Here is a 14,786-nt window from a genome sequence, read left to right as displayed (position 1 = left end):
GGAGACATTGAGAGAAGCCCAGGGTGTACCAGTACAAGTGATGGCAGGTAAATTGCATGGCTGGTGACAAATCCAGAAAGGGAAAAGGAGAAGAGGGGCGGGTGACATTTGGGCAGAGGAGGGAAGGATAGGTTGGAAAATGGAGGAGAGGAAAAGATGTAATGAAGAGATTTAGGGGAAATTCAGAGGGAGGAGAGGGGATATTGGGAAATAAAGTTCGTAAAGGTAAAAGAATGGTATATCAATCCACAACAAGGAATAGAGAGTCCTAAAACTACTAAACAAAATAATCTCTCTAGTATAGGTAGCAAAGTACGTTAACAAAACCATAGTCCTGTGAGGTGCAGTAGAACCTTTGAGTAGCTGCCCAACTAAAATAACCTACTGGGGGAGCAAGAGTAAGGGGAAACTGAAACTGACGTTCCTTCAAGCCAGCATTAAACAAGGTGGTAAAAATAAAAGTTTTTTTAATGGCTTTTGATAGATGTTAACTGGAAAAAATAAAACCACATGCCTTACCCCATCACCTATATGATGGTTTACTCTATTTTGAATAGATGCAAGAGGGCCTGTTGGGTACTTCTGGTCCTACAATATAGGTCCTATGTAGGAACTTGATCTTTAGTGCATTTCTGAAGGATTTCATCTCGTAGGCATAGAGAATCGGGTTAACAGCAGAGTTGGCATGGGATAGGATGATAGCTGTCTGCAGGAGAGAGAATGGGATTTGGCACTCTGGATAGAAGAGAGTCAGGCAGTTGACGATGTGCAAGGGTATCCAGCAGATGGTGAAGAGGAAGACCACTAGGACGAGGGACTTGGCAGTCTTCACCTCTCTCTTCATGTTGGTAGATTGGCTCTCACCAACTACGAGGCACTGTCTTTGCTTTTTAGCCACAACAAAGATTCGGGTATAGATGATAAACAAGATTGCAAGAGGCACAAAGAAGCAACCGAGAAAATTGAAATAGACCATGTGAGTCATGTCTACCACCTTAGTGAAGAAGCAGTAGCTTGCGTTTTCCATAGGCTTGTGCCATCCCATCATGGGCACCAGCCCAAGGAGGAAAGCTAGGGCCCAGGTCAGAATGATCACAGTTAACGCTGTTTGGTGCGTCATGATGCTGCTGTAACGGAGTGGGATGCAGATGGCTACATAGCGCTCCACAGCCACAGCAAGAAGGCAGAAGATGGTGCTATGAGTGAGCATGATGGTCAGAGACAACATCAGCAGACAAAGATTAAGGTTGTACCGTGGGAGGCCAATGTTTGCCACAATAGTGCATGGAATGGCAAAGGTCCCCATGCAGACATCTGCTATGGCCAGAGAAATCACGAAGCAGTTGGACACTGTCCACTGCTGCTTGTCTTGGAAAATTGCAATACACACCAGGGCATTGCCAACACTTGAGAGTACTGCAATGATAACCTCTATGACCACGTATGGGATGTTGAGGGTGGGGGCTGGTAAGGCAGAACTGCTGTTTGAAGGAACTCCAGTTTCATGAACCGTTTCCATAGCTTAGAGCTGCTGTTCAGTGTCTGCGATGTCCCAGATGACCCAGCTGTCCACTAAAATGAGAAAAGAAAAGACTTATTTCATGCCTCGTGATGCCAGAACCAAGAGTAATTCTGTAATCCAGGTGCCCGCATTTACGTTCTCCTTGTGTAAATGTTGGCACTTTTGTACCCATGTAAGTTCAAGCGGATCATCTAAGCCCTATTTTGCAGGTGTGTTTCCAAGGGCTCCTGAAAGTTACTTGTGTCCCTGCCACATATAGTCATTCGTACTGATGCGACCTTTATGGCTGGTGTAGCTGTGGGTTTCTAGTTTGGTGTGGAATCTTTCTACTGTTTCACATCCTGCCGAGCCTGAATAGGCCACTGTTAAATAGGATACTAGGTGTGATGGATCTTTAGCTTGACCCAGTTATCTGAGTTGGGTTTAGATGTACACAAGGTGTTAAGGTGCTTAAAAACGCTTGTAAATATAAATTACCATCACAGCTGACCTGGTTTGTCAGTTTGTAGATTTGTGTGTAAGATGATTTGTGTCATTCGGCTTGGTTTGTTGAATTTCCTGTGTTGGCATCATGGATTCACAGCCCCCCCCCAATACAGCAGCTGTCCCTCGGTGCTTGTACTCCGGTGACTACATCCGTAGTCACAGAAGAGGTGTGTGATAACATCTAGAAAACTACAAGGAAATTCAATTTGAATGAAGAAATACTTATTTTCCCCTTCTATATTCTGAGGACTTGTGTTGTCCTATTTTGACCCTGAGTTTGTACATGGTAAATGTTTTTAAGCTTGTAACTGCCAGGCAGATTTGTGAAGAGAAAGATAAGTATCTGATGCGAAAAACTGGTTGGTGGACATCTGCACCTTAATGTGATATTGTAAAGGAGACCGATGAGCTTTTTGCCTTACTATTAAACATTAATTCCCTGGATGATAAACAATCAGTGCTACTTATCTTTATTTGGTTTCCAAATTTACCGTATTTTCACTCATATACCTCACATACTGTGTAGAAATAGCCGGTACATGTAATAAAAGTCTCATATAACGTACCCACGAATACACTGTGTGTTTATATGAGTGAAAGTCTAACAGCAGTTGCATAAGGTTACGAGGCTACGTGTACATCATACATCTCTCCCTATCCTCCCCCCCCCCCCCCCCCTCAATCCCCACAGTCATTTTTCTTCTTTCTTTGATACCGCAGACTGCTAGCTTAGGGGGCATTGGGGACTTGTACATAAGTATTGCCATACTGGGACAGACTGAACGTCCATGAAGCCGAGCATACTGTTTCCAACAGTGGCCAATCCAGGTCACAAGTATCTGGCAAGATCCCAAAACAATACAATACATTTTAATCTGCTTATCCCAGAAATAAACAGTGAATTTTCCCCATTTAAAAAATGGCTTATGGACTTTTCTTTTAGGAAGCCATCCAAACCTTTTTTTAAACCATGCTAAGCTAACCACCTTTACTTCATTCTCTGGCAATGAATTCCAGAGTTTAATTACATGTTCAGTGAAGAAATATTTTCTCCGATTCATTTTAAATTTACTGCTTTGTAACTTCATTGCATGCCCCCCTAGGGGCCGTTTCAGCCTTTCCTCATAGGGAAGTTGTCCCATCCCCTTTATCATTTTTGTTAACCTTCTCTGTACCTTTTCTAATTCCCATGACGTTAGAGAGAATTTTATTTTGAATTTAGAGAGGACACGTAAAAAGAAAGCCATACAGCGTGCTCACATGCATATGACATGCAGTGAGGTCTCATAGATTGCAAAAACACATATAACTTGTGTTTATATGTGTGAAAATATCACATGCATAGCCTGGAGTCTTACCAGGTACTGCTGGGTGACACATTTCTATTTCCAGTGATGTTGTAGCCAGTGAGTGGGTCTGATGTTGTCTCGGCAGCTTCAGGCTTTGTGGTTACCTCCTGTTACAGAGGAGTCTGTGACTGGAAGCAGTGCCGGCTATGTGGGGGTTCTTGCATCTGCTGGCTTTATAACTCCATGACCATCCTGTTTGGGATGTTTGGCTCATTAGCATGGAGGGGGAAATTGCAGTAATTGGTTATCAGGAGAGAGCTACTCATGGCCCTTGCGACCTTGAAAAATAAAGGACTGGAGAACCTAATTAGATCCTGAATTGGTGTCTGTCTGAACTTGATGTTGGTTGGCAGGGTGAGTGACTGCTGCGTTGACTCATGTTCTTTTGTATTTTTGGCCCCCAGAGAGGTTGCCCTGTTGATTTTACTTGCTGTTCTTTGCAGACTTAAAGCTCTTGTCTCACCACCATCATTCACTGTTCATCAGGTGTCAGCTACCGTGTCAGCGTTGTGTTTCAATAGCTTAAGCTACTTCATGTATTGTGCAATTTAATTATAGTGAACAGGAGGGGATCCATTTTTAAATGAAATGTGTGGATTGAATAAGAGCAAGATCTCACCACAGACCTATCTTTTTTTTTTTTGAGAACCCTGAACTTCACTACTTCATTAGAGAATAAAGTGAGATGGGATGTTACAGTTGTAATACAACATACACAGGAGGCATATTTATGCCTTTTCAGACCTTTGCAAGTACAAATGAGTTCCTGTTTAAATTTAATTCTCCGAGGACAAGCAGGCTGCTTGTTCTCACTGATGGGTGACATCCACGACAGCCCCTCTGATTGGAGATCTTCACTAGGAACAACGTTTGCTAGCCTGCGCATACGCAACCGTCTTTCCACCCAAACGCGAGCTTGTTCGCCAGTCTTCTTTTTTCCGCGGCTCAGGAAGGCTGTTTATCAGTCGGTCTGCGCCTCAAGGAGACCCCTCGCGCGTTTTCGCCGTGTTCTTCCATTCGGAAGTTTTTGGAAGTCTTGTGTCTTTCGTATTGTTTCAAAAAAAAAAAAAAAAGAACCTTTTTTCCTATATTTCTAGTTTTTTCCTGTTAAGTTTCCTTTCGTCGACCTGTTTCGGACCCGGCCCCGAGGAGGCGTTTGGATTCAACGTCCTCCTCTTCGGTACATAAGTACATAAGTAGTGCCATACTGGGAAAGACCAAAGGTCCATCTAGCCCAGCATCCTGTCACCGACAGTGGCCAATCCAGGTCAAGGGCACCTGGCACGCTCCCCAAACGTAAAAACATTCCAGACAAGTTATACCTAAAAATGCGGAATTTTTCCAAGTCCATTTAATAGCGGTCTATGGACTTGTCCTTTAGGAATCTATCTAACCCCTTTTTGAACTCCGTCAAGCTAACCGCCCGTACCACATTCTCCGGCAACAAATTCCAGAGTCTAATTACACGTTGGGTGAAGAAACATTTTCTCCGATTCGTTTTAAATTTACCACACTGTAGCTTCAACTCATGCCCTCTAGTCCTAGTATTTTTGGATAGCGTGAACAGTCGCTTCACATCCACCCGATCCATTCCACTCATTATTTTATACACTTCTATCATATCTCCCCTCAGCCGTCTCTTCTCCAAGCTGAAAAGCCCTAGCCTTCTCAGCCTCTCTTCGTAGGAAAGTCGTCCCATCCCCACTATCATTTTCGTCGCCCTTCGCTGTACCTTTTCCAATTCTACTATATCTTTTTTGAGATAAGGAGACCAGTACTGAGCACAATACTCCAGGTGCGGTCGCACCATGGAGCGATACAACGGCATTATAACATCCGCACACCTGGACTCCATACCCTTCCTAATAACACCCAACATTCTATTCGCTTTCCTAGCCGCAGCAGCACACTGAGCAGAAGGTTTCAGCGTATCATCGACGACGACACCCAGATCCCTTTCTTGATCCGTAACTCCTAACGCGGAACCTTGCAAGACGTAGCTATAATTCGGGTTCCTCTTACCCACATGCATCACTTTGCACTTGTCAACATTGAACTTCATCTGCCACTTGCACGCCCATTCTCCCAGTCTCGCAAGGTCCTCCTGTAATCGTTCACATTCCTCCTGCGACTTGACGACCCTGAATAATTTTGTGTCATCGGCGAATTTAATTACCTCACTAGTTATTCCCATCTCTAGGTCATTTATAAATACCGGTGACCTGCTTCATGCGAAGGCAAAGAAGCACCGTCACCAGTCGCCTTCTCGTCGTGGTACCGAGAGCTCCGGGTCGCCGATGGATTCGGGACCTGCTAAGCGTCGGTGCCGGGAGGACCTCTCGCCCTCCATACAAGAGGTGTCGATGCGCTCTACTGTGGACAGCCCAGTACCGCCTCCGCGTCCCGGACAGATTCTGAGCTCGTCACCGGTACCGGACTCCTTGCCTTCCTCAACAGCTGCTCTGAACGAGAGCCTCTGGGCCATCCTTCCAGGGATCCTGGAAGAGCTGTTACGCCCTTCCGCTCTGGCACCAGGGGTGCTTGCGCCGCCGGTGCCGTTGAGAGAGGCGATGGCTGGCCCCTCGCCCGTCATGAGGTCCTCGGTCCCGGTACCACTTGCGGTGCCTGCATCAGCGGCCTCCTAGGATAACTCCCCGACAACGTCGATGGAGGGAGCTTCATCGCCGCCGGTGCGGGAGTCCTCCTCTCGGCGTACCCACCGCGGCCATGTTCCCACGGAGTCGAGACGGGCCTGGCTTCGGACTGAGGTTCACGAACTGGTGTTCGATACGGATGGTGAGGCCTCGTGGGAAGCAGAGGAGAACGCGAGATATTTCTCTGACGAGGAGTCTTGCGGTCTTCCCTTTGATCCTACTCCCTCTCCTGAAAGGCAGCTTTCTTCTCCGGAGAGTCTGTCTTTTGCGGTCTTTGTCCGGGAAATGTCTACGGCCATTCCCTTCCCTGTGGTTGCAGAGGATGAGCCAAGGGCCGAAATGTTTGAGCTTTTGGACTATCCTTCGCCACCTAAGGAATCGTCCACTGTACCCATGCATCATGTCCTCAAACAGACATTGCTGGCGAACTGGGCGAAGCCGCTAACTAATCCCCACATTCCCAAGAAGATAGAATCCCAGTATCGGATCCATGGGGACCCAGAGTTAATGCAGACTCAGTTGCCTCATGACTCTGGTGTGGCGGATCTGGCCCTTAAGAAGGACAAGAGTTCTAGGGAGTACGCTTCGGTGCCCCCGAGCCGAGACTCTAGAACCTTGGATTCTTTTGGGCAGAAGGCCTACCATTCTGCAATGCTCATCTCCAAAAGCCAGGCATACCAGCTCTATATGAGCATTCATATGCAGAACAATGTGCGGTAGTTGGCTGACCTGGTGGACAAGCTCCCTTCTGAGCAGGCCAAGCCTTTTCAGCAGGTGGTCAGGCAGCTGAAGGCGTATCGTAAATTCCTGGCCAGGGGTGTTTACGATACTTTTGATGTCGTGTCCAGGGCTTGCTGCTCAAGGTGTGGTGATGCGCAGACTCTCTTGGCTGCGTGCCTCCGACCTCGAGAATAGAGTCCAGCAGCGGATTGCGGATGCTCCTTGCTGGGGGGATAATATTTTTGGAGAAAAGGTCGAACAGGTGGTAGAGCAACTCCACCAGCGGGACACCACTTTTGACAAATTCTCCCACCGGACGCCTTCAGCTTCTACCTCAACTGGTAAACGTTTTTATGGGGGAAGGAGGACTGTTCCCTATTCTAGTAAGCGTAGGCACAATCCTCCTCCTCGCCAGCCTGCTGCCCAGGCCAAACCCCAGCGTGCTCGTTCCCGTCAACAGCGTGCACCTCAACAGGCCCCTGCAGCTCCCCAGCAAAAGCAAGGGATGGGCTTTTGACTGGCTCCAGCAGAGCATAGCCGAAATCAAAGTGTCCGTGCCGGACGATCTACCGGTGGGGGGGAGGTTAAAATTTTTTCACCAAAGGTGGCCTCTCATAGCCTCCGACCAGTGGGTTCGCCAAATAGTCCGGCTAGGATACGCCCTCAATTTGATCTCAAAACCTCCAAATTGCCCACTGGGAGCTCAGTAGCTTCAGCTTCCACCACAAGCAGGTACTTGCAGAGGAACTCTCCGCCCTTCTCAGCGCCAATGCAGTCGAGCCCGTGCCACCGGGGCAGGAAGGGCAGGGATTCAATTCCAGGTACTTCCTTGTGGAAAAGAAAACAGGGGGGATGCGTCCCATCCTAGACCTAAGGGCCCTGAACAAATATCTGGTCCGAGAAAAGTTCAGGATGCTTTCCCTGGGCACCCTTCTTCCCTTGATTCAGGCAAACGATTGGCTATGCTCTCTGGACTTAAAGGATGCTTACACTCACATCCCGATACTGCCAGCTCACAGACAGTATCTTCGATTCAGTCTGGGAACATGGCATTTTCAGTATTGTGTTCTTACCCTTTGGTCTCGCCTCTGCGCCCAGGGTGTTTACAAAATGCCTGGCTGTTGTAGCGGTGTCTCTACGCAGACTGGGAGTGCACGTGTTCCCTTATCTCGACGATTGGCTGGTGAAGAACACCTCGGAGGCAGGAGCTCTACAGTCCATGCAGATGATTATTCGACTCCGGGAGCTGCTAGGGTTTGTGATAAATTATCCAAAGTCCCACCTTCTTCCAGTCCAGAAACTAGAATTCGTAGGAGCTCTGCTGAACTCTCAGATGGCTCGTGCCTACCTTCCAGAAGCGAGGGCTGACACTCTTCTGGGTCACACAGCAGACTAGTGTCAGACACATTTCTCCTGTATTGGGGACAGGGTCTTCTGTATGCATATCCTCCCGTTCCTCTCATAGAGAAGACGTTGCTGAAACTCGGGCAAGATCAGGGCACCATGATTCTGATCGCTCCCTACTGACCGCGGCAGATTTGATTCCCTCTTCTTCTGGAGTTGTCCTAGACTGTTTTTCAACCCTCGTCATGCAGAATGAAGGGTCCCTTCTGCAGTTGCAACCTTCAGTCTCTGACCATCATAGACTGTTTTTCAACCCTCGTCATGCAGAATGAAGGGTCCCTTCTGCAGTCGCAACCCTCAGTCTCTGACCATCATAGACTGTTTTCCAACGAATGGTCCCTTCTGCAGTCGCAAGCCACATTGAGCCTGCAAATAGGTGGGAAAATGTGGGATACAAATACAGCAAATAAATAAATAACCTTCTGTCTCTGACCCTCACGGACTAGATGTTGAGCATTGAATTTGGGTTCCTCAGATTGCCTGAGGTGTCTCCCATATCTTGCTGGCTTCCAGGAAAGATTTAACTAAGAGGTGTTACTCTTTTAAATGGAGGTTTTCTATCTGATGTGAGGGTAAAGCCTTAGAGTTTTTATTTTTGTTACATTTGTACCCCGCGCTTTCCCACTCATGGCAGGCTCAATTCGGCTTACATATTGTATACAGGTACTTATTTGTACCTGGGGCAATGGAGGGTTAAGTGACTTGCCCAGAGTCACAAGGAGCTGCCTGTGCCTGAAGTGGGAATCGAACTCAGATCCTCAGTTCCCCAGGACCAAAGTCCACCACCCTAACCACTAGGCCACTCTCTTCTTGCCCTATACAAAAACTGCTTGAGTACATCCTGCACTTTTCTGAGTATGGTTTATAAACCAACTCTGTAAGGATCTATCTCGGGGCAGTTGGTGCTTATTGTGTAGGAGTTGAGTCCATCTCTGTACAGCCTTTAGTTGTTTGCTTCAGGAGAGGTTTATTGTTGACAAAGCCTCCTACCAAATCTCCCGTTGTGTCACAGGATTTGAACGTTGTCCTCACCCAGCTGATGAAAGCAAAGGAGATGCAGTCTATATCCAATTTGAAAGTGTGCGTTTGCCTACGGCCACCACCAACTTGTTGGGTTCAAAAGAAACGAAAAGATGCGTGGACGGTACGGGCTTTAGTCTGCTCCAGATAGAAACGCATCTTTTCGTTTCTTTTGAACCCAACAAGTTGGTGGTGGCCGTAGGCAAACGCACACTTTCAAATTGGATATAGACTGCATCTCCTTTGCTTATGCCCAGGCTGGGCTGACACTTGAGGGAGGTGTCACAGCTCACAATGTTAGAGCTATGGCAGTGTCATACTCCATCGAGGAGATTTGCAGGTTGTGACGTGGTCTTCAGTCCACACATTCACATCCTACTATTGTCTGGATCAAGATTCCTGATGTGACGGTCGGTTTGGACAGGCAGTTCTGCAGGATTTGTTCAGTGTCTAGAATCCAACTCCACCCTCCTAGGCTCTGTTTTATTCTGTTCCAGGCTGCACCTACATAGCTAGTATGTATATAGTTTCAGGTTGATTTAAGTTTTCGTCTCGATATTTTGAAACTCAATTATTCTAGTTTTTTTTTGTTTTGTTTTCTGTGAGCCTGGTAGCTACGATTTCCACCTGTGACAATAGGAAGACCTGCTTGTCCTCAGAGAAAACAAAGATACTTACCTGCAGCTGGTATTCTCTGAGGACAGTTAGCTGACTATTCTCACATATCCTCCCACCTCCCCAGGAGTTCTTTTAGTTTAGGCTTTTTGCTTTTTCACTTGAGTGGAGGACCTGCGTTCATACGTCAGGTGGGAAGGCACCAGCGCATGCGTGGTGAGACATTGCTAGAAAATTCTACACTGTAAGTAATTCAGCGTCCGCACTGGGCTCCATCGGGATGATGTCACCCACCTCTGAGAATAGTCGGCCTCCTGTCCTCGGAGAACATCAGCTATGGGATAAGTATGTTTGCTTTATGTTCTGTTTCAGATCACCGTGTTGCCATCTTAGAAGCTTTTTGCAAAGCTTTAAAAACGTATGTTTTACTGGACATAACTTTGGCTGAATAATGTACTTTCATCATTAAAATTACCGTATTTTTCGGACTATAAGACGCACTTTTTTCCCCAAAAATTTGGGAGGAAAATGGGGGGTGCGTCTTATAGTCCGAAGGTAGCAAGGTCCGATTTCAGGATCGCCCTCCCCCCGAGTTCGGGATCGCCCTCCACCCCGAGTTCGGGATCGCCCTCCCCTACTTACGTCATGCGATGTTCCCTGGTGGTCTAGTGACGTCGGGGCAGGAAAAAGACCCCTCTTTCCTGCCCAGCGCGCTGCTCTCCGTCCTCCTGTATGCTGCCTGATGGTCTCGGCGAGATTCAAAATGGCCGCCGAGAATTGAAGTCTCGGCGGCCATTTTGAATCTCGCCGAGACCGTCAGGCAGCATACATACAGGAGGACGGAGAGCAGCGCGCTGGGCAGGAAAGAGGGGTCTCTTTCCTGCCCCGACGTCACTAGACCACCAGAGAACATCGCGTGACGTGAGTAGGGGAGGGCGATCCCGAACTCGGACAAGACGCACCGGAGCACCTAGGTTTTAGAGGAGGGAAAAAAGAAATTTTTTTTTTTCCTATTTCCCTCCTCTAAAACCTAGGTGTGTCTTATGGTCCGGTGCGTCTTATAGTCCCAAAAATACGGTATGTAGTATAGTTTCTTCCCTTGATTGATGAGGTTAGCTTGGTGTTATCCGCTTAGAATTGTGCTTGAAGTAAGCAGAATATAAACCTATATGTAATTTGGATTTGATTCCTGGAGCCTAGCTTTAGACTTGTCATCTTTGCCTAGCTTTGACTTGTCTGGAGATACTTTGATAATGCTAACAATTCCTCTTTCCTCTTGTGTGCAGTGTAAAGTGATATGTGGCTCCTCAGTAGTACTTTGGCTGACTGCCAGGGAAAATGTAAAAAAACAAAAGCTTGGGCTCGGTGCCTCAGAGCTGTGAAATCCATTTGACAGCTCGGACTTTCAAATAGCAAGTGATGCACAATGGGGGATCCATGCAGCTCATTTGCATGCGGTCCCCTTTGTGCATCACTCTCTGTTTGCGAGTTGCTAAATTTTACCAAGGCAGCCATATTTTACTGCTGCCTTTGTATCAGGCCCTGAATTGGGAATGGGGAGGGAGAGGGTTCAGAGTGCTCTTGGACCACCGGAACTATTTTAAGAGGGGCACACTTTGATGCCCACTGGGCCATTAGGGCTTATTTTGGAGAGTCATGGGTTAACTCATGTGCTAGAATATGTACTAAGGGGGGAGTGAAAAACCAGCAGCAACATTTAATGTGGATTTTTACTTTGTGTGTCCCTCTTCTGGTGTATAAATAGCAGGATATTACTGTTATTTTTCCTCTCTATAATATTTTCTGGAATTCGTTCCAGCTTCCTGTGGAACTTTTCTGTCTTGCCTCTCCTCTTATTGTGGACTATAGCAAGTAATATTTTCTTTTTGTTGTTTTTGTGTAGTATAATTTCTCAATTTCTTTATCAAAATTTGGTTCTTCAGTGTGAATTTGAAAAAGAAATACATTAGAAAAATAAAATTACAACAAGCAGCAGTGGGGAGGAAGGGTCTATGCTGACCTGCTGTCTGGCCCTCCTCAGATCCTCCCTCACCTTAGCTGGGGAAGGGGGAGCATTTGCTGCCACCTCCTAATCCTTTTATCTGGCTGGCCAGCAGAGGGTCAGCAGCGCCCCCCCCCCCCCCCCCTCAACTCCGATTTCAAAAACTGGGGCTGTGCTTTAATTTTACTTCAGCCAGCAGAAAATCGCCATTAGCTACTAATCACTCTCTTCTGTGTGTGTGTGCAGGTGTGTCCTTCATAGTTGGCCTCCTTGACAGTGGTCCTTAGGCTGCAACTCCCTTTGCAAGCAGGTAGCCATCTGCTGACCAAATCAGAGCATACGCAAAGGAAGGCTGCAGTGCTGTAGATGCAGCATTACCCTGTTGGCCCAAAAAGTGTGTTTTGGGTCTGGGAGCAACTGCTGCTGGGCCAGGCCACTTCCTCGCTTTGAAAACTTCCGGGGGGGGGGGGGGGGGGGAGGTGTTTCAAGTGGTGAAGCACAGTGGGGGATCCTGCATTGCTTGTCAGTGGGATCAGGTGTTGAAATGTGCATTCCCAAACTGTCACATTGATGTGACATTTTAGGGGATGGAATATATGCTCAGGCTGTTTCAGGTTGCTCAGGTTTCTGAGAGAGTCCTGGAATGTACTTCATGCTTTCAACCTTTTTTGATAAATGCTGCAGGTTTGATTTAATTTTAAAATGTTTAGTTTTAGGAAGAGGAAAAAGGATGTAGTAGACGGCCAGCCCTTGTCAAAGAAGAAAAAGGAGAAAGAGAAGGAAGATGAGGAGGCGAAGCTATTGAAGGTAAGGGATGAGCTGATAGCCTCATGGAGGCCTACTGAAGACCCCTGTACATAGCACTTTACCTCATTAAGTTCACTGAAGTGGCTTAGATTACTACCTGCAAGGTTATAGTTAAGGCAGTCCAAAAGAAGGCAGAATGCATGTCTAAGGTGTAGAAGAATTTTGTTCAAGGTTACAAAAAAGCTCAACCTGAATCACGTTTCGCCCTATCAATATGCTGCTTCAGGGGCAACTAAAAAATAACACATATCTCTCTATATAAAACGCACCTCCAACGTTCGAATGAAGCCTCACTTTCCCAACGTTCTAAAGTGAGGCGGCAGAGACCACTTTTTGCTCCGAGTGTCTGCCCCGCCCACGCGTCAAACGTGATGACGTCGAGGGCGGAGCACAGACACTCAACACATCCAAAAAACGATCACTGCCTCTGCCCCTCTCCTGCAAACCACGCAGGGGAGGGGTAGGGAAACACGCGTTAGTAGACATACATAAGAGTAATGATACAGTACTCTGTTACCTGATTGTGCATGTATCCACAATCCTGGTGACGGGTGAGAGAAGACAATGATTTATGAAAGACCACACATGCTCCAGAAGTTAGGCGTATAGCCCGCATTAAGACCTTGCTGGTGCCATGTGGACGAACTCTGAGCGTACCAATCCCCGAAAAGGTTTGGAAGTTTTAGGAGGTAAGAAAGACCGGCACCAAGGTACCTTAGGAGAACATGATATAAAAAGTAACAGATAAGAATAGAGACAGATATAACATCACCAGCAGTGGACCATACCGTACCAAAGCACTAGAAATCAGTGACACGCTGGGACAGCTGCATTCAAAGGGAAAACAAAAACATAAGTGAATAACAACCGGCTGAAAAGGGACAGAGGTGGCAGGGACCATGTAAAAGCTGCGGCTTAAAGAAAAATAAAAACCCCACAGGAAGGTGTGGCGACAGACTACCAAGAATGAAGAGGGAAGGGGAGAAATTATTTCACATAAGTGTGTTTTGAAAAAACCAACTATGGGGAGAATTAACATGTCAGCAAGGGGAAAGAGACCGGGAAAATAGCAGTGCCAAGAAAGGGAGATAGGAATCAGAGAGAAGAAATAAAGCGCAGTCTTGGACACAACTAAGAGGGGGAAAGAAAGCACAAGGCTTACATATTATCACTGACTGCGATAGGGAAGAATAACGGAAGTGGCTTAACCACAGGAAAGAGTGAAAGCTTAGAGAGAGAACAGCAGACTGCTATAATAAGGGACATGAGACATCAGGGAGGAAATTCTTGATCTTTAAATATTGAAAGACAAAAACGTGGATGTGGACGCATAAATAAGAAGGAGAAGGACAGGAAAGGGTGGAGCAGCGTACGGGAGTCACCAATGTAGTGAATTTAGGGGTCCCCAGCCCCCCCCCCAAGAAGGCTAGAGTGACCTTAATCTGACTCCATCTCTAAATAACACTGGTACTGGGGTAATCAAGGAGTTATTGCCTCTAAGGGAGACGTTAGGTCTAAGGAAAAGATACTAGCCTTATGACAAACTGGATTTAGACTACAGGTTATACAATGCAGCGAATGATAGCCTGATGTAGCAAAAGCATTTATACTTACAGCCTTTCATCATTAAGTGAAACCCACAAATCATCATTTGGAATGAAGAGTTTATTTGCAAATCAGACTTTAATCAGGTACATTCATCAGACAGATTCTGGATTCAGCTGACTGGAGCTCTGCGTCCTAGATGCGTTGGGGAGAACCTCCGAAATATGCTTGGGAGACCAGTCCTTATATACCATCTGGTCCCCATACAAGTCTATTGAGAGGGACTTTTTTCTAATCTTGCGCAATCTATGAGTCATACTTTGCTTTCCGGCCAGGTGTCCATCTGTACCATCTGTACCATCTCCTTTCCTGTTCTAGCTATTTTGAGAGATTGAGACATTTCCCTTTTTGTAAACATTTCCTTAGATACGGGTATCCAAACATCCAAACAAGAACAAAACAACTCTTGTTATGAAGATATCTAAATTTGGATATATCAGGTTCATATCATCTTGTGATCTGGGTGCCAACTTATTAAAGACAGACTCCGTGTTATGAACCAAACTTCTTATCATTTCTGTCTTTAATTTCTACATCATGTGTGTTACACTCAATTTGGAAGTTGCACCAGGTTTCATTAGAACTCACCAAGCAGTCCTTGC

The 14,786-nt window shown here is 46.5% G+C and overlaps 1 protein-coding gene across 2 annotated transcripts in view; it reads left to right on the top strand.

The window, feature by feature from the left end:
* The window catches only part of PARP1 (poly(ADP-ribose) polymerase 1), a 210,030-nt gene that overhangs the window by 39,390 nt on the left and 155,854 nt on the right, over positions 1-14,786 (top strand). Inside the window, exon 5 of one of the 2 annotated variants that reach the window (XM_030195730.1) lies at positions 12,489-12,579. In XM_030195730.1, the coding sequence (XP_030051590.1) occupies positions 12,489-12,579 (91 nt within the window). Of the gene's footprint in view, positions 1-12,482; positions 12,580-14,786 lie in introns of both variants that reach the window. The other variant, XM_030195729.1, reaches the window with a different exon arrangement.

This window comes from Microcaecilia unicolor, chromosome 3 (genome assembly GCF_901765095.1).
Source record: "Microcaecilia unicolor chromosome 3, aMicUni1.1, whole genome shotgun sequence".
In the NCBI taxonomy this organism is placed as follows: Eukaryota; Metazoa; Chordata; class Amphibia; order Gymnophiona; family Siphonopidae; genus Microcaecilia; species Microcaecilia unicolor.
The sequence above is the reverse complement of the archived record's forward strand: the minus strand, read 5'-3'. Positions and strand labels throughout refer to the sequence as shown.